Source organism: Heptranchias perlo, chromosome 3 (genome assembly GCF_035084215.1).
Source record: "Heptranchias perlo isolate sHepPer1 chromosome 3, sHepPer1.hap1, whole genome shotgun sequence".
Lineage (NCBI taxonomy): Eukaryota > Metazoa > Chordata > Chondrichthyes > Hexanchiformes > Hexanchidae > Heptranchias > Heptranchias perlo.
Genome location: NC_090327.1, coordinates 73,875,972 through 73,895,956, shown reverse-complemented (window position 1 = coordinate 73,895,956; position 19,985 = coordinate 73,875,972). Strand labels below are relative to the sequence as shown.

Genomic DNA, 19,985 nt, shown 5'->3' with positions numbered 1-19,985 from the left:
CTTACTCAGTGTGGGTGGTAGTTGGGAGAGTTTTTGCTTAATGGGAGATGGTTACTGGAGGGAGTTGGCGGTTTCGACCTCAGGGAGTTGATGTTCTTATTCCTGTGTGCATGATTTGTTCCGTTCGTCTCCATTGTAAACAATTGGGGGGTGATTTTAAACCCCAAGAAAGGGTGGGTTGGGGGCAGGTGGGAGTTGAAAATAGTTGTTTTTTTTGGGTTGCAACGCAAAATTTTCGGACTTTGAATTCCCAGTGGGAAGCTTGTACTTTTACGCGCTGACGTTAAACCTGGAAATAAAGCCGGGTTGTGGTCGCAACCCAAAAAACAATTATTTTCAACTCCCACTTGCCCCCAACCCACCCGTTCTTGGGGTTTAAAATCACCCCCTTGGTCATGTTACGTTACGCCGTGCTTACAGCATCACCGACAGGTACAAATCCATTAAGCGCCACTCACCATTTTCAATTAACTGATTTCCCATGGCATTGCATTCAGCGAGTTAAAACCAAGAACACATTACAGGAGAGGAAGTGAGAAGCGGATGTGATGGGATGAGGGTGGGAGAGAAGAGGGGATGAAGGAGGAGGATTTGAAGGGAGGAGTGAGAAAGGGATCTGAGGAGAGAGGAGAGGAGAGGAGAGAGGGGAGGGGGGGTGATAAGTGGGAGGAGAGGATGAGTAATTTTTCAGGGGACATAGGGGAGGACATTTAGTGTTCCTTAAAGGAAGTGATCAACAAGTCATGTGGGAGGGAAGTCCATAGTAATTATATATGGACACTGAATGGAGTGGGCATGATGGGTTGAATTACCTTTTCATGTTCTGGATATTATGGCCTAACTTTTAACACCGAGCCGGAAAGATGGCGGGGGTGGGGGAATTCCTGACCGGAAACCCGGAAGTACGGGTTTCCCGGACGTCCTTAGGATTTTGATGCAAGGACGTCTTTTTTATGTCGGTTTCCCATCCGACTGATTGACAGGGAAAAGAGAAGGGAAGCAGATGCGAGAAGTTAAGTCTTAGATGGGGAGCATGGGGGGGGGTTGGTCATGGTGGGGGTGTCATCGGGGAGTCGTGATCAGGATTCGTCGGGGGTCTTCTGGGGAGTCAGGGTCGGGAGTCGTCGGGGTCGGGAGTCATCGGGGGTTGGGAGTCAGAGATCATGTTGGGGGGAGTCAGAGATTGTTGGTGGGCGGGGGGGGGGAGTCGCTGCAGGAAGGCCTGTTGGGCCTGGGGGATGCCTGCTCCTCTGGGCCAACCAGCAGTGCAGTAAAGGCATTTAACTGCTGTTTCGGGCCTTCTCGCCTCCTCTGAATCAGAAGGCCTGGGAATCCTGGCCCCCAGGAGTTAAAAATAAAAAAGCTGTAAAAATGGAGGCCCACTGCCTCCTTGAAAGCTTTCAGTTACCGACCCGTGTCCTAAGAGCGGGTTGGTCGCCCACCCGTCATCCCACCTCCGTTAAAACCAGAAGTGGGCAGGTTGGAGGCGGTTTGGGGTCGGGTTTTAGATTTTTAACATTTTTACTGCCCCCACCACCCCCAACCCACCCGTTCTTTGGGGTTAAAATTTAGGCCTATGTCTCAAATCATGCATATTTAAAATTTATGATGGGAAAAGCACTGGTAGATCTAACAGAACTTTCTGTAAACCACTGCAAGTATTTTAAGAAAATGTTATATCCAGGCACTGCCAAAGGGCCCGATATTAGGAGGAGGCGGGTTAAGAACATAAGAACATAAGAAATTGGAGCAGGAGTAGGCCAATCGGCCCCTCGAGCCTGCTCCGCCATTCAATAAGATCATGGCTGATCTGATCCCAACCACAAATCTAAAGAACACAAGAAGTCGGAGCAGGACCCGGCCACATAGCCCCTGGGCCCTCTCCGCCACCCACAGGGCATTGACCGATCCGAACTCAGCTTCATGTCCAATTTCCTGCCCGCTCCCCATAACCCCTAATTCCCTTTACTTCTAGGAAACTGTCTATTTCTGTTTTAAATTTATCTAATGATGTAGCTTCCACAGCTTCCTGGGGCAGCAAATTCCACAGACCTACCACCCTCTGAGTGAAGAAGTTTCTCCTCATCTCAGTTTTGAAAGAGCAGCCCCTTATTCTAAGATTATGCCCCCTAGTTCTAGTTTCACCCATCTTTGGGAACATCCTTACTGCATCCACCCGATCAAGACCCTTCACAATCTTATATGTTTCAATAAGATCGCCTCTCATTCTAGAGTCCCAATCTACTCAACCTCTCCTCATATGTCCGCCCCCTCATCCCCGGGATTAACCGAGTGAACCTTCTTTGTACTGCCTCGAGAGCAAGTATGTCTTTTCTTAAGTATGGAGACCAAAACTGTATGCAGTATTCCAGGTGCGGTCTCACCAATACCTTATATAACTGCAGCAATACCTCCTTGTTTTTATATTCTATCCCCCTAGCAATAAAAGCCAACATTCCGTTGGCTTTCTTGATCACCTGCTGCACCTGCATACCAACTTTTTGATTTTCTTGCACTAGGACCCCCAGATCCCTTTGTACTGCAGTACTTTCCAGTCTCTCGCCATTAAGAAAATAACTTGCTCTCTGATTTTTCCTGCCAAAGTGCATAACCTCACATTTTCCAATATTATATTGCATCTGCCAAATCTCCGCCCACTCACCCAGCCTGTCTATATCCCCTTGCAGGTTTTTTATGTCCTCCCCACTCTCTACTTTCCCTCCCATCTTTGTATCATCTGCAAATTTTGATATGTTGCACTCGGTCCCCTCCTCCAAATCGTTAATATAGATTGTAAAGAGTTGGGGACCCAGCACCGACCCCTGTGGAACACCACTGGTTACTGGTTGCCAGTCCGAAAATGAACCATTTATCCCAACTCTCTGCTTCCTGTTCGATAACCAATCCTCCACCCATGCCAGAATATTACCCCCAATCCCGTGATTTTTTATCTTAAGTAATAATCTTTTATGTGGCACCTTGTCGAATGCCTTCTGGAAGTCTAAATACACTATGTCCACTGGTTCCCCTTTATCCACCCTATACATTATATCCTCGAAGAACTCAAGCAAATTTGTCAGACATGACTTCCCCTTCATAAAGCCATGCTGACTTTGTCCTATTAAATTATGCTTATCTAAATGTTCCGTTACTGTCTCCTTAATAATAGACTCCAAAATTTTACCCACCACAGATGTTAAGCTAACTGGCCTATAATTTCCAGCCTTCTGCCTACTACCCTTTTTAAATAACGGTGTTACATTAGCAGTTTTCCAATCTGCCGGGACCTCTCCTGAGTCCAGGGAATTTTGGAAAACTATCACCAAAGCATCCACAATCCCTACTGCCACTTCCCTCAAGACCCTAGGATGGAAGCCATCAGGTCCAGGGGATTTATCCGCCTTGAGTCCCATTATTTTACTGAGTACCATCTCCTGAGTGATTTTAATCGTATTTAGCTCCTCCCCCCCGAGAGTCCCCTGTTTGTCCAGTGTTGGGATATTCTTAGTGTCCTCTACTGTAAAGACTGAAACAAAATATTTGTTCAGCATTTTTGCCATCTCCATGTTTCCCACCATTAATTTCCCGGTCTCATCCTCTAAGGGACCTATGTTTGCCTTAGCCACCCTTTTTCTTTTTATATAACTATAGAAACTCTTGCTATCTGTTTTTATATTTTTTGCTAATTTCTTTTCATAATCTAACTTCCCTTTCTTAATCAATCCTTTAGTTACTTTTTGCTGTCTTTTGAAGAATTCCCAATCTTCTATCCTCCCACTAAGTTTGGCTACCTTATATGTCCTTGTTGGTTGCGGGAGGTCGACTGGGCGCGTGGGTAACGCGCCCAATGAAATCGGGGTGCTCCGCACATGATTGCAGCCTAATTGAATGTACTTACGCATGCTTCCGGGTTTCCTGTTGCAGACCTGCGTAGTGGGCGCACTGCGCACCCGCATCACAAGCTATCAGCAGGAGGAGCCCTATTTAAAGGGGCAGTCCTCCAATGCTCCTCCTGCAGCAAAGAACCAAAATAATAGAATGGAGCAGGTCAGAGGCAAGGCTGCTCCAAGGTTTTCTGACTCCTCACTCCAGGTGCTGCTCAATGGGGTGAGGAGTGGGAGGGAAACATTTTTCCCATCTGATGGGAGGAGGTGGCCTCCCTCTGCCACCAAGAAGGCCTGGCTGGAGGTGGCAGAGGAGGTCAGCAGCAGCAGCAATGTCGGCCGAACCTGGCTCCAGTGCAGGAAGCGCTTTAATGACCTAACCAGGTCAGCCAAAGTGAGTATACTTACGCATTCTCCCACACTCCACCTTCCACATCACCTCCACCACTACACAACTCCTTCTGCACTGCCACCACAACGCTATCGCATCATTCCTCACATCCACTCAACCATTATCCTCACCTTGCCTGCATTTACTCACCGCCCCAGTTCCCATTCGAACACTACCACGCAACCCAATCCTCATACAATCTCATGGCTATGTCTCAAACGCACCCTCACATGCATCTCCCTCACGCTCACCCCCACCCACACCAATGCATGCAGCGGGTCACTACGCAACCATCACTCAATCACGCCTCTCTGTGTTTTGCCTTGATAGGAGAAGAGATGCCAGAATGTCCGGGAGAGGGCAAGCACCGGAGGGGGCCCACCACACCTGGTGGTCCTAACGGACGCGGAGCAGCAGGCAATTGAAATAAGCTGCACGCTGGAGTGCCTGTCCGTGGCGGACACCGAGACTGGGAGTGCACAAACGGCTGGTGACAGAAATCTAACACTCAGCACTCATGATAGCGAATGATCTTAACATCACTTGGCATCTGCAGCACCTCAACATCTGTCCACATGCTTAATATTGCTTTCTGTTCTCTTGCAGGGCCATCTGCGACTGCTGTGACAGCGGAGGGCGATTCCTCAGAGGACCTTCCGGCCTCTGAGGGGGCATCGTCACATCTGAGCCAGCCATCCACCAGCGCAGATACACACACCTCGGTGGGTCCCCGTCCTCATTTAGTTGGGCTTGCACATGGTGAGTCACTACGCACGTGAGCACGAGCAGACCCTGGTGGCAGGGGCAGCCGTGGAGAGTCCGCGTCAGTGGGAGCACTCTTCTCCAGGCTCTGCTCAGCTGGACCTAGATGCTAAACCCTGGGGGCTGGCCATGAAAAGGAGAGTCATCGAGGGCCAGCAGCACATTGCCGAGGTACTGGAACAGTTGCCACGTGCACTCTCCACAATCTTGCAGAGGATGGTGGAGTCCAACTCCTGCATGAGTGGAATACTGTCACAGGGACGTGAAGGCATCTCTGAGATAGTGTCGCGGGTAAGTGCGGGAATGTCTGCGACGGAGGAAAGGCTAGCCTCCATCGAGCTTCAAACACAGCTCAACAATGAATCCATTCAGGCCCTGACAACGGCCATTCGGATTCAGAGCGCGCAACATTCTGCCGCCTTAAACAGGCTGACAGATACATTACAACTGGCCTTTCAAGGCTTCACACAAGTCTTCCAAACTGTCGTCCAGCAGGGTGGAAGGAGTGATGTGGGCCTGGGCCAGGAGAGGGATGATGGTGAAAGGGGACATGGAAGTGGGGACGCCACTCAAAGCGTCTCATTCGTTGCCCCCCTCTCAACCAGTATCCGCAATACTGCCTCCTCTCCAGGTGGCCGAGTCTGCCCCTGCATAGTGAAGGTGGAGCAGTCTTCGGAAGGGCCCTCACAGGCATCGAAACCCAGAGGGCGTCCACGCAAAGCATCTCATCGGTCAGGGCATGGGCAAGAGCAACCTGCCACTACCTCTGCTGACGCCACAGGGGTAGCACCACGTAGGGGTTACCGTAACCGTAAGGCTAAGGTTTTGTGAGCACAAAGGGGATGCACAAGGGTGTATGACAGAACATCTTGTTTTTCATTTAGTTTTGTTTGTTTTGCCAAGCAAATTAAAATTTGTTATCACCACTACTGCCATGTCTTTGCAAATCTTGCCTGGTTTGTGCAATAATTTCCTTTCCTGAGGATCACCATGAAGACCCACACCTGATGCCACCCATTGTGTCACTGCAGAGTGGGTGTAGGTGTATTTGCAGGGCTCTTTTGTGCAGACGAATGAGAGATGCCGGCGATGTCCCCGGTGGCACCCTGGAAGGATCTGGAGGAGAAGTTGTTGAGGGCAGTGGTGACTTTGACAGCGACAGGTAAGAAGATGGTGCTCGGGCCAGCCAGGAGCAGTTTGGCATCAAGGAGGCTGCAGATGTCCATGACTACATGTCAAGTGACTCTGAGCCTCCGTATGCACTGCTCCTCAGAGAGGTCCAGGAAGCTGATCCTCAGTCTGTAGACCCTGTGGCGAGGGTAGTGCCTTCTGCGACACATCTCTCTCTGCGGTTGCCCTCCCTCCTGCTGTACAGGTGGATGTGTCACAGCACTGTGTTGTGGAGCTCCATGTGTCAAAGGTGGATGGCGTAGCCGGCGAGACTGGTGATGCTGCTCGTCCTCCGATGAGGTCATGACTGCAGCTATGGCAGCTCCCATCCACAAGATGTACGTTTGAGGGGGTCTGCAATGTAGGTAAATGTGTCTGCAAACCGGAGTTGAGGTTCCAAGTTTGTGAATTTTTGTGTTAGGAGGACGGTGGTGCAGGCCAAACTTTGTCCCAAGTCATAGAGTCATAGAGCTATACAGCACGGATAGAGGCCCTTCGGCCCATCGTGTCCGCGCCGGCCATCAAGCCCTGTCTACTCTAATCCCATATTCCAGCATTTGGTCCGTAGCCTTGTATGCTATGGCATTTCAAGTGCTCATCCAAATGCTTCTTGAATGTTGTGAGGGTTCCTGCCTCCACAACCCTTTCAGGCAGTGAGTTCCAGACTCCAACCACCCTCTGGGTGAAAAAGTTCTTTCTCAAATCCCCTCTAAACCTCCCGCCTTTTACCTTGAATCTATGTCCCCTTGTTATAGTACCCTCAACGAAGGGAAAAAGCTCCTTAGTATCCATCCTATCTGTGCCCCTCATAATTTTGTACACCTCAATCATGTCCCCCCCCCAGCCTCCTCTGCTCCAAGGAAAACAAACCCAATCTTCCCAGTCTCTCTTCATAGCTGAAGCGCTCCAGCCCTGGTAACATCCTGGTGAATCTCCTCTGCACCCTCTCCAAAGCGATCACATCCTTCCTGTAGTGTGGCGACCAAAACTGCACACAGTACTCCAGCTGTGGCCTAACCAGTGTTTTATACAGCTCCATCATAACCTCCTTGCTCTTATATTCTATGCCTCGGCTAATAAAGGCAAGTATCCCATATGCCTTCTTTACCACCTTATCTACCTGTTCCGCCGCTTTCAGGGATCTGTGAACTTGCACACCAAGATCCCTCTGACCCTCTGTCTTGCCTAGGGTCCTCCCATTCATTGTGTATTCCCTTGCCTTGTTAGTCCCTCCAAAGTGCATCACCTCGCACTTTTCCGGGTTAAATTCCATTTGCCACTGTTCCGCCCATCTGACCAACCCATCTATATCGTCCTGCAGACTGAGGCTATCCTCCTCGCTATTTACCACCCTACCAATTTTTGTATCATCAGCGAACTTACTGATCATACCTTTTACATTCATATCCAAGTCATTAATGTAGACCACAAACAGCAAGGGATCCAGCACTGATCCCTGTGGTACCCCACTGGCCACAGGCTTCCAGTCACAAAAACAACCTTCGACCATCACCCTCTGCCTTCTGCCACTAAGCCAGTTTTGTATCCAAAGTGCCAAGGCACCCTGGATTCCATGGGCTCGTACCTTCTTGACCAGTCTCCTGTGGGGGACTTTATCGAAGGCCTTACTGAAATCCATGTATACCACATCCACTGCGTTACCCTCATCCACACGCCTAGTCACCCCCTCAAAAAATTCAATCAAATTAGTCAGACATGATCTTCCCTTGACAAAGCCATGTTGACTATCCCTGATTAATCCTTGCTTCTCCAAGTGGAGACTAATTTTGTCCTTCAGAATTTTTTCCAATAATTTTCCTACCACTGATGTTAGGCTCACTGGCCTGTAGTTCCCCGGTTTTTCCCTACTCCCCTTCTTGAATAATGGTGCTACATTAGCGGTTCTCCAGTCCTCTGGCACATCCCCTGTGGCCAGAGAGGTTCTGAATATATGTGTTAGAGCCCCTGCAATCTCCTCCTTTGCCTCACACAGTAGCCTGGGATACATTTCGTCCGGGCCTGGGGATTTATCCATTTTTAGGCCTGCTAAAACCGCCAATACCTCCTCCCGCTCGACGTTAATATGTTCGAGTATATCACAGTCCCCCTGCCGTATTTCTATGTCTACATCGTCCTTCTCCATAGTGAAAACAGATGCAAAAAATTCATTTAGAACCCCTCCTACATCTGCCGGCTCCACACACAGATTGCCATTTTTGTCCCTAATGGGCCCTATTTTTTCCCTAGTCATCCTCTTACCCTTAATATACTTATAAAACATCTTAGGATTTTCCTTTATTTTGCTCACCAGTGTTATTTCATGGCCCCTCCTTGATCTCCTAATTTCTTTTTTAAGTATCCCCCTGCACTTTTTGTACTCCTCTAGGGCTTCCTCCGTCTTTAGCCTTTTGTATCTGCCAAAAGCCCTCCTTTTTTTCCTAATCCATTCTCGTATATCCCCTGACATCCAAGGTTCCCTGGAGTTCTTGGAACCACCCTTGACCTTTACGGGAACATGTTGCCATTGTATGGTCTCAATCTCCCTTCTGAAAGACTCCCATTGCTCCGATGCGGATTTTCCTACAAGCAGCTGATCCCAGTCCATTTTGGCCAGATCCTGCCTTATCCTATTAAAATCGGCCTTCCCCCAATTTAGAACCTTTATTTCCGGCCCCTCCCTATCCTTTTCCATGACCACCTTAAATCTCACCGAATTATGGTCACTCTCACCAAAGTGCTCACCTACTAGCACTTCTTCCACTTGGCCGGCCACATTCCCTAGAATTAGGTCCAGTACCGCCCCCTCTCTTGTAGGACTTTCTACATGCTGGCTCAAAAAGCTCTCCTGGATGCACGTTAAGAATTTTGTACCCTCTAAGCCTTTTACACTCTGAGTATCCCAGTTAATATTGGGGAAGTTGAAATCCCCCACTATTATTACCCTATTATTTGCACAATTTTCTGAGATTTGCCTACATATCTGTTCCTCTATCTCCCCCTGACTGTTTGGGGGCCTATAGTACACTCCCATCAAAGTGCTTGCCCCCTTTTTGTTTTTAAGCTCCACCCATATGGCCTCATTTGAGGAACCTGCTAATATATCATCCCTCCTTATGGCAGTAATTGATTCTTTAATTAATATTGCGACCCCCCTCCTCTTATACCTCCCCCTCTGTCTCGCCTGAAGATTCTGTACCCCGGAATATTGAGCTGCCAGTCTTGCCCCTCCCTCAACCATGTCTCTGTGACAGCAACAATATCATACTCCCATGTGTTTATCAACACCTTCAGTTCATCCACCTTATTCGCAAGACTCCTTGCATTAAAATAGATGCCATCCAGCCTTGCCCTCACATATTTGCCCTGTCTTCCAAGCTGACTTGTTTTTTTCTCTATATTTGGCTGCACATCACCCCCTATTGCAGCTCCACTCTGTATCCCATCCCCCTGCCAAGTTAGTTTAAACCACCCCCAACAGTGCTAGCAAACCTCCCCGCAAGGATATTTGTCCCGCTCTGGTTCAGGTGCGGGACAGAGTGGCCTCCTGCAATGAGTGATGGTCTCTACCCACCCCCCCACCTGTCAAATGGACCTTTGTAGCTCTCACAGGCTGGTGGCTGCAACACGTCTGTTTCAACTGGGAGTGTTTCCCCAGTACGGGAAACACGCTCAGTTGATATGAAAATCCCACCCCTCCTAAAATATCCTCCCAATCAGGTCTGCAAACGACCTGAACTATCTAATTAACTGGTTTAAGTGGGATCCCGCCTGCTTTAATTGCCGGTGGGAGTCCCGCATGCGGGGGCTGCGCGCGCAACTAAGGGGAACCCGGAAGTGGGCGGGTTGGAGCCAGGCTCTGGACCTGCCCCAGGAATCTCAAATTTTAGCAGCCCCCCTGCCACGAACGCACCAGCTTCGACATCCGAAAATCGACCCCACAGTCTCAAAAACCTATATAAGATATGAAAAGCCCTCAATATCTGATACTGACATCAACCTTTGAATTTATCCACAATAGGTTTGTTCTTTACAAGAAACTGCAAAGGTTATAAAGGAGAGTTATTGCAAAATAAATTTTAAATTGCCATTTTAATATTTGTACAAGCATTTTCCATTTTTCTTGCTAAAGCATTCAATGATAATGTATCTAGAACATAGATGAATTGTTTTGAATAATTGTTTTTCTAGTGTTACCATTTACCTTTAAATGGGTATGATGTTTTTCCAGTTATGATGAGAAATATATGTGACAATGGCATATATAGATAACAAGCAAAAAATTAAACTGAATTTTTAATAGAATTGTAAAAAACATTTTATGTTATTCATAATATGTCTTTATTGAGTTCATGCTTCACTCATCAACATTTCCTCCAAAGTATCAAATTTATACAACCTTAGGACATAATTGATTGGCCATAGATTGTTTCAGAAAAGATAAATTTATTCTCCTCACAATTTAGTCAGGAACAAACGAAAACTTATAGATTTTCTTAAAAAGATTATGACAGACAGTCAGCTTGTTGACAAATTGGTGTCTGCAGTTGCAGTTAGCAGAGTTGAGCAAGACAGGCAAGATAAAGATTGGAGCACAGTGGTCAAACACAGGTTCATAACTGGCCATCATTAGTTGAAGAAAAGCCTGCTGCTGCGTCTGCTGAGCCAGTTGATGCTCATGCCTTGAATATAATTTGCTCTTGAGTATTTTGTGGTGGACCTCTGAGTGACGAGCATGACACGATCATTTATCAAAGCAGAGGAAACCCCCCAAAGAGAGTCCCTTTAGAACTGATTATCGAATTGTTGGAAAATGGAACCGCTTTATTAGAGGCAGGAAGGCAATGTACAATAAAACCAAGTCCAAAGGGTAATCATATTTCCACTAGGACTAATGGTCTGTTAGATAAACACTCTTCTTGAGACACTTGTCTAGCTTGAAACCGAGTTAACTGTCAGTTAAATCAACCAAGCTTCTTTAGGCACGTTTTGTTCAAAGATGAGTGAGTATAGTTGCCTATTGTATATGCTTTTTAAAAAATCTTTGTAATTAGATTTTTTTAAAAATTAAACCAGAAGTGAAAGAATATCTGGACTTATTATTTATGTGATATTTACAACAATGAAATAAATTGTTTTTAAAGTTTGTACTTGTATTTAATGCAACACAGAATTTATTTTTTAATAAAGTTTGTTGCACTGTACTCATATCTTTCTTAAATTAACATACAGTAATATGCCATATTTTACAATGTATTTCATTATTTGTCTACACTGTATATGAACTGTATAAATAATCTGGAAGTGAAAAATAATTGATTTATTAGCTGTCAATTAATATTATGCATAAAAATATAAACTTTTTTAAAGGTTTCTAACTTTTAGTAAGGATTAATGCAAACTAACAAAGATTTCATTAAAACTGAGCAATAATGAACTTAGAAATGTTAGATATTGAAATCTTCCTTTATTCACAAATCCAGGAACTGGAATATGTATTGAGCCAGTGGCAAAAGCTCTGGTATCTGGGTCTGAGCGGCAATCCTGTGTGCCAGAAAGCAAAATACAGGGACAAAATAATGGTGATGTCTACAAGCCTGGGTGAGAAACATTGTGTTTCAATATTCTAATAAATAAATATATTTTTATTGGATAAGAAAAATCACTGAAAACTTGCATTTTGACACTTAACATAATGAAGCTATACTATTTTTGTTAGTTGTATTAAAACACTGCTAATTTATTTTCTTTTTATGGTTACATTTTTGGTATTCTATTAAGCCTTGTTTATTCCAAAGAAAACAATGTCTTTTTATATAATTCAATTAGACAGAATAGAAATAGCATTCATTTTCATCAAGTATGGAAGGTGTTAGTGTGTCTTTCAATTCAGTCTTTTACAAACACAAAACAATATACTTCCTCCATAATAATATCAGACGTTCCATGAAGTGGAATCCAAGATGCAGTGAGACTATCTAGGATATGCTAATTAAATATTAAAAGTCCTATTAGCAGAAGCTAGATGTGGTGTACAACTTCAGCCACCTATATGGTATGTCAAGTTTGCATGCTATGTAAAGCTTGACAAATCCAGAGTTACAAAATTTCTATATCTTGCATAAATTACCAGAAATAAAATGATTATATGCATTAAAAGCAATTAAATTCAGCAAGTCATTTAACTAAGTTTTACTGAGTTAACTTAGTTTTAACTAAGTGACATTCAAAAAATAGTAGTCAGTATATGCCATATGCAGAATTATTGATCAGTGTTCCTTATAGTTCAAAACTCCAGAATAGTGCCATATTTATCGTAGAAATTTAAAGTCACACTGTTGACAATTTTCTGATGCACACTAAATTAATTTAAAAGATAGCCATTTTTATATTTATAGAACAGCTGATTTTTTTTATGTTATTGTTCAGAGTCAACAACAATATCTTTCATTTATGTAGCGCCTTTAACATGGAAAAACATCCTGAATTATTTCACAGAGGTGTAATCAAAAAATGAATGCCGATCCAAAAGTGGAGATATCAGAAGGTCAAAGCTTGGTCAAAGAAGTAGGTTTTAAGGAGGCTCTTAAATCAGGAAAGGGAGTTGGAAAGGCTGAGGAGATAACAGAGGGAATTCCAGGGTGTGGCGTGTAGGTGGCTGAAGGCACGGCTGCTAATGGTAGGATGAAGGAAGAGGGAATGCACAAGCAGCCAGAGTCAGAAGAACAGAGTTCAGATGAATTTACAGAGCTCTGACAACAATTAGACTAAGGACAGAACGGTTTAGGGCTAGGGCAAATCGTGATCAAACTGTATAGTGCTTTGGTCAGCCCACACCTTGAGCATTGTGTCCATTGCTGGTCACTGAGAAATGAGGGAGACATCCAAGCATTGGAGGCACTGCAGAAAAGAGCCACAATGCTGATCCTTAGAGTTATAAGGAAAGACTGGACAAGTTTAGGCTTTTCAGCCTTGAAAGGAGGCTTATAAGACTTTGCAGATGTATATAAGATCGTTGAGGGTATGGAAAAGTAAATCCTGAAAGTTACTTTAAATTGCAAGAGTAGAAAAGGGGCCACAGGTTCAAATTAGTAAATTTGCAATTATCGGGAAGTTGGTGCAAAGAGTGATCAATGCATGGAATGGACTTGGATAGTGAAGTGGAGGTGAAAACTCAGCAATAATTTAGGAACCGAATAGATACTGCAGTGGAGGGGGGAGATTTCTAAGGTTGTTCTGGAATGACGTTCTTCATCTGTAATTATTTTATGATCTTGTGAACACTTACTTCCTGCAACAGTCATATTTTTCTGTCACAATCATGTTTTGTTGAATGTCTCAAAATAAATAGCAGCAAATCAGGACTGAAGAAGTAAGGACTACACAAATCAAAAGTGAGGAAAGTAGGTAGAAAACTACCAAGGCTTTATGAAAATAATCAATCCTGAATGACCAGTAAAGGGAATATACCAATAAAAGAGAAGGTGAATCAATCTGAAGCAGTCCATGCCTGCATACAGCAAGTCCTGGCTTGTGCTGATAAGTGGCAAGTAACATTCACGCCACACAATTGCCAGCCAATGACCATTTCCAACAAGAGAGAGTCTAACCACCCCCTGTTGGCATTCAATGGCATTACCAGCGTTGAATCTCCTACCATCAAAATCCTGAAGGTCGCCATTGACCAGAAACTCAACTGGACCAGCCAAATAAATGCTGTGGCTTCTAGAGCAGGTCATAGGCTGGGTATTCTGTGCTGAGTGGCTCACCTTTTGACTCCCCAAAGCCTCTCCATCACCTACAAGGCATAAGGTATTCCCACAGTGCTGTTAGGGAGTTCCAGGATTTTGACCCAGTGATGATGAAGGTACAGTGATATATGTCCAAGTTGGAATGGTGTGTGACTTGGGGGGGAACTTGGCGGTGATGCTGTTCCCATGCACCTGCTATCCTTGTCCATCTGGATAATGGAGGTCATGGGTTTGGGTGGTGCTGTCTAAGAAACCTTGATGAATTGCTGCAGTGCATCCTGTAGATAGTGCACACTGCATCCACGGTGCGCCGGTAGTGGAGGGAGTGGATGTTTAAGGTGCTGGATGGGCTACTGATCAAGCAGACTTCTTTGACCTGGGTGGTGTTGAGCTTCTTGAGTGTTGTTGCAGCTGCACCCATCCAGGCAAATGGAGAGTATTCCATCAGACTGACTTTGAGAGGTTTAGTCACAATTATACTTTAAACTACTTATTAAAATTAACTCCTTCACATGGATTAAAATTAACTCCTTCACGTACACTTATTAACCATTTCCAGCTTAACCAAAATAATGGTTTGTAGGTTCTTATGAATATTTTAATTTGGCTTCGTGTCAGTAATTGCAGTCTCTTCCGTGGAGTCCCTTAACATGCCACATATTGAGGTGCGTAATAAAAAGAAATAAATGGAATATATACATCTTTTATTTTATGTTTAATCATTTGAATGCTGAATTTTCTTTGGAGTTGTTCAAATATGGGGAATTGTTTCACTTTATAACAGTTGCAACATTTATAAATTTGTGGTACTTAGCATTGTAAAGCATAATTGCTGTAAGGAACAACACTAATTTCTTTTGAGATATTCTGTTTTTGATCTTTTTAATGTTATTCCATTAAAGAAGAAGGAAAGTTAGGGGTGAATACCTTTTGTTAAAAGTATTTTTTTTAATAGGAGTGAATAACTATAATTTAATTTAATGTAATAATATCTCTGACTTTTTAAAAATATCAAATTTATTGCCACCATGCAGCAATAAGCAATAATGTAGCATAGACTCTTGAGTACGTAAAAGTAAAAGCGACTTTATTAAAGTGTTAAAGACATTTATGCTAATACAGTTATTTTCTTCTATAGAAAGGGAATGCTTCAAACCAAAAATACCCCTTCTCCCTCCACCAACTTCCTTCCCTATTAAATAGTTAAGAATAAGTATTTCATGTAATACTAACAGATTTCCCACAGCGATCTAGTCAATGCTTTCTGATTGGTTCCTGGAAAATAAGTAGTATTTTCTTTATCCACTGCAGGTAGATGAACTTGTTCCACTGACATAACAACAAAAAAAATCTGGAGCAATTTTAGTTATCTACATAAATAAATCTCTGCATATCTCTTTGGATAGGATATCAAATGGTCAATCTCTCCCATCTTTGCTTCATAACCAAGCATCTCTGCAACAGTATTTAGTGTTACTAAAATATTCTGCTCAAAGAAACATGTTTAAATTCAGAAACTTTATTCTGAAACTCCCTCCAAACTTGAATAATGGAACAGTCCTTCCAGAATTTCCACAGTTTTAAAAAAATTCAGAGATAGACATAAGTAAAAGCAATGCAGCTGATGTAACTATTTAGAATACAGTACAAAATATAAAGATTAAACAGTGCCAAATTTCAAAGTGGAAAGTTTCATTTGGCATTGCATACATGTATTTACTAAATAAACAGTCTCTTGAATATAGTAACCTACATTCTTTTTATGGGAAAAGTTGAGTTCATGTTTTGCCTTCTTTCCTTGGGGTTTTTTGTCATCAGTCATTTTCCATCAGAGTGGAGAGGATGTGTTACAAACAGCAAATCGTGGCACAATCTGTGAATGGCCAGTCTTGATGTCAATCATAAAACATTTCTGGTAGTTGTAAGCACAGGTGCAACCTGGAAATCATAGACTACTACTTTGTTGAGTGTCTTTAGTGATGGCTATGGGAAGGTCAATTAACTCAAGTCCTTGGTTTCTCAGAGGGGCAGACCTCCAATGGAAAATGCTGGTAGGCACAATTAAATCACAGCAAATATCATTGAATAGTTTAATTGTTTTCTTGTAAATTGTTGTTTGTTACATTACAAACCTTAAGGCCTCAGCTTAGTAAAGAAACCAAGATGGTAACTGAAAGGATTTTCAAAAAATAATGTGGAACAGTAATTTCATCTTTCCTTTATTGGTAGATTTTGTTAACTGCTCATCCTTGATTCTTTGCTTTCCTATGTCCTGATCCACTTTCCTCATTTTTGATTCCATATCTCAAGATTAAATCAGTGAGCAATTAAAGATGCATAGGATAATCAAGAGCACCCAGCATAGATTTAAGTCAAGTTATGTTTGACCAATTTAATGTGTTTTGAATGAAACCTATTGTATGGATAAAGGGAATGCAGTAGATGTGTGTATAGAGTTTCAAAACGCATTTTATAAGGCTTTTCACTTGTTACAAAAAGCTTGTTAAAAAAATTTCGGTGCATGTTGTAAGAAATGTAGTTGCATGGATAGAAATTTGGTTGGCAAATAGGGAAAAAAAAGGTGAGGGTTAATGAAGGTTGCTTAGATCGTAGAAGGAAACTGTACCTAGGGGTCAGTACTGGATCTGTTGTTCTCGAGAGGTATATAAAATTTGGACTTGTAGATCGCATGATATCAAAATTTACTAGCAACATATAAGAAGTTGGCGAACAGCAAGGAAAACTGTAAAAGACTTAAGGAAGACATGAACATTTAGGCAAAATGGGCAGACAGATTGTATTTTGGAGAAGAGTGAGGTAATGCATTTTGGGAGGGAAAACATGGAATGGGAGTAAACTAAGTGAAAGGCTATTAGAGTTTGGAGGAACAAGGAGATCTGGGGGTGCAAATTTATAATTCTTTGGAAGTGCTAGTACATAAAACTACAATTTGGATTTTATAAATAGGGGCATAGGGTATAAGTGCAAAAAAGGCTATGATAAATTTGTACAAGGCAATGATTAGACCGAAATTAAAGTGTGATGTACAGTTCTGGGCACTCCATTAAAGAAAGGTTATTAAAGCCATAGAAGACTATACATTGTAGATTCACTAGGATCATACCAGATTGAGAAACCATAGTTACAGGACTTAAGAAACTATTTCCACTGGAGCAGAGAAGACTAAGTGATTTAATTGAGGTTTTTAAAATTATGAAGGATTTTGATATGGTTAAAAGAGAAAAATTATTGCGTCTGGAATTAGTGACGAGGGATTATCAAGTTAAAATTGTCACTGGGGAAGTGAGGAGAGAGGTTAGGAGAAATTTCTTAATGAAGACATTTTTTTAGAGCATGCAATGTTTTGCCACCCAGTGTAGCTGAGGTAGAGAGACCATTGCATTTCTTTTGAGGCAAGAGTAAATAAACATTTACTTGTGAAAGCTTGTGAATTTAAAATAAAATTGCTGGACTATAACTTGGTGTTGTAAAATTGTAAACATTTGAAGCAGTGGAAGGTACAGGGCTAAGAGGGGAAAACAGGGCAGTGGGATTAACTTCGGATTGCTGTAGCAAACAGATGGCATATACTTGATAGACTGAATGGCCTCCTTCCACGCTGCATACGCCAAGGTTTTAAGTTCTGATTTGTTATTGTTGGATGAATATGAAATGTAAATCAATCAGCTACAAAAAAGATTGCATATAAACAGGTGTGATGACTGAAGTGTGACATGGGAAATGTGACATAATGGGCAAAACATGCAATAGATGCAAGAATTTTTTATATAGTTCCTAATAGTTACCAATCCACAGTACACAACATTGCCCACCAATTCGGCACTACAATATCATAGAGCAATAGTTATTACCACACGTGCAGGAAACAGGGGGGGAAATCACCCTGATGTAATAAGGGAAAGACTCTTCTGAGTTTGGGGTAAAGGCATATTTTTGGGGAAGTACACAGGAATTTTATGCTACAAATAGCTGTGTTGTACTCAGTGCTAACACTGGAAAACAATAGTGATTGATGTCCAAAAATCCCAGCATTGACATCCAAAAATTTACCAACATTTATAAATGTAATTCTATAATTTGCCATTGAAGTTTGCTTTCAAACATACTTTAATAGGTTTTGTTTGCATGCCACAAGTGACTTGCTGTCATGCTGCACAAGTTTTCTTCAAAAATGAGATCTCTTCTTAGTCTTGTCTTTTCCATGCTGCAAGATGAAATGACAACATATAATTTTGACATATTATTCTCCGTATAGATGTTATCATGGTGTTCCGATCTCAGCAATGCTGTCTGGGGAAGGTGCCTCTCTACAGGGACAGGGGAAAATCTGAGTATGAATTGATTGAGTTTCATAGTAATGGTTTTATGACATCTGAACCCCTTAATGTGATACTATCTAGTAACACTTACGCATTAAGTTAAATATAATAGATGCCTAAGGATGACATTCTGTAAATAAAAATAAATGAATTAGGCTCAAAATTGGTTGTCCCCAAGAAGTTCTATTCTTGGGTCTGGATATCTACTTATAAAATATAATATTTGTACCCCAGTACATTTAATCACTCGTTGAAGCAATCAAATGCAACATGCTTACTTTTGTATGACCTTTTCCTACACTTAATTAGTGTGTAAAAGATGATTGATGTATTGGAATGGCAATACTCAGTGCACTGTGATGAGAACATGAGTAATTGGGGAACGTTTATGCATGCATCAGGAATTCTATATAATAGATGTAGGTTAATAAATTTAATTCCCATATTTGAATCAGAATTATGTGCAGATAAGATGTTTGATTATTTAGAGATAACAGCACACTGTTTTCCTAGATTACATAAATGTCTCCATCAGAAAAATACTTGTCAGAAGCTCAGCTCTTTTTATAGAATACTTCAGTTTCATACGAACATAAGAACATAAGACATAGGAGCAGGAGTAGGCCATACGGCCCCTCGAGCCTACTCCGCCATTCAATAAGATCATGGCTGATCTTGGACCTCAACTCCACTTTTCCACCCGATCCCCATATCCCTTGATTCCCTTAGAGTCCAAATACTTCTGTAGGTAAAACAGCCTAACAATTCCTATTGTGGTCAAATACAACAAAACCACTGCATATATTAACTTATAGTCCAGACAGCCAAGGTGTAATATTGCTACGGAATGGTACGATATAAAATTGTGTTCATAATTCTCCACATGTTGAGTTCTTGATCTCAGTCTGGCTGTCAGAAAAGGTGCTGCAGGGAAACTAGCTTTCTACCAAGGTGGAAGGAAAGAGGAGAGACTTTTGACAACAACAATAACAACAACAACTTGCATTTATATAGTGCCTTTAACGTAGTAAAACGACCCAAGACACTTCACAGGAGCATTATCAAACAAAATTTGACACAAGCTACATAAGGAGATGTTAGGACAGGTGACCAAAAGCTTGGTCAAAGAGGCAGGTTTCAAGGAGCATCTTAAAGGAGGAGAGAGAAGTAGAGAGGCGGAGAGGTTTAGGGAGGGAATTCCAGAGCTTAGGACCTAGACAGCTGATGGCATGGCCACCAATGGTGGAGTGATTAAAATCGGGGATATTCAAGGGGCCAGAATTGGAGGAGCGCAGAGATCTCGGAGGGTCGTAGGGCTGGAGGAGGTTACAGTGATAGGATGGGGCGAGGCCATGGAGGGATTTGAAAAGAAGGATGAGAATTTTAAAATCGAGGCGTTGCCGGACCGGGAGGCAAAGTACGTCAGCAAGCACAGGGGTGATGGGTGAGCGGGACTTAGTGCGAGTTAGGATACGGGCAGCAGAGTTTTGGGTGAGCTCAAGTTTATTGAAAGTGGGAGGCCGGTCAGGAGAGCATTGGAATAGTCAAGTCTAGAGATAATAAAGGCATGGATGAGGGTTTCAGCAGCAGATGAGCTGAGGTAGGGGTGGAGACGGACGATGTTACGGAGGTGGAAGTAGGTGGTTTTGGTGATGGAGCAGAAAGACCACTTTCAAGCACATTTAAGTGA

At 42.8% G+C, this 19,985-nt stretch overlaps 1 protein-coding gene across 2 annotated transcripts in view; it reads left to right on the top strand.

Moving 5' to 3' along the window:
* ppp1r42 (protein phosphatase 1, regulatory subunit 42) overlaps nucleotides 1–19,985 on the top strand; it is a 125,296-nt gene that overhangs the window by 37,723 nt on the left and 67,588 nt on the right. For both annotated transcript variants that reach the window (XM_067975882.1, XM_067975874.1), the window contains one exon: nucleotides 11,688–11,805. In XM_067975882.1, the coding sequence (XP_067831983.1) occupies nucleotides 11,688–11,805 (118 nt within the window). The remainder of the gene's footprint in view (nucleotides 1–11,687; nucleotides 11,806–19,985) is intronic.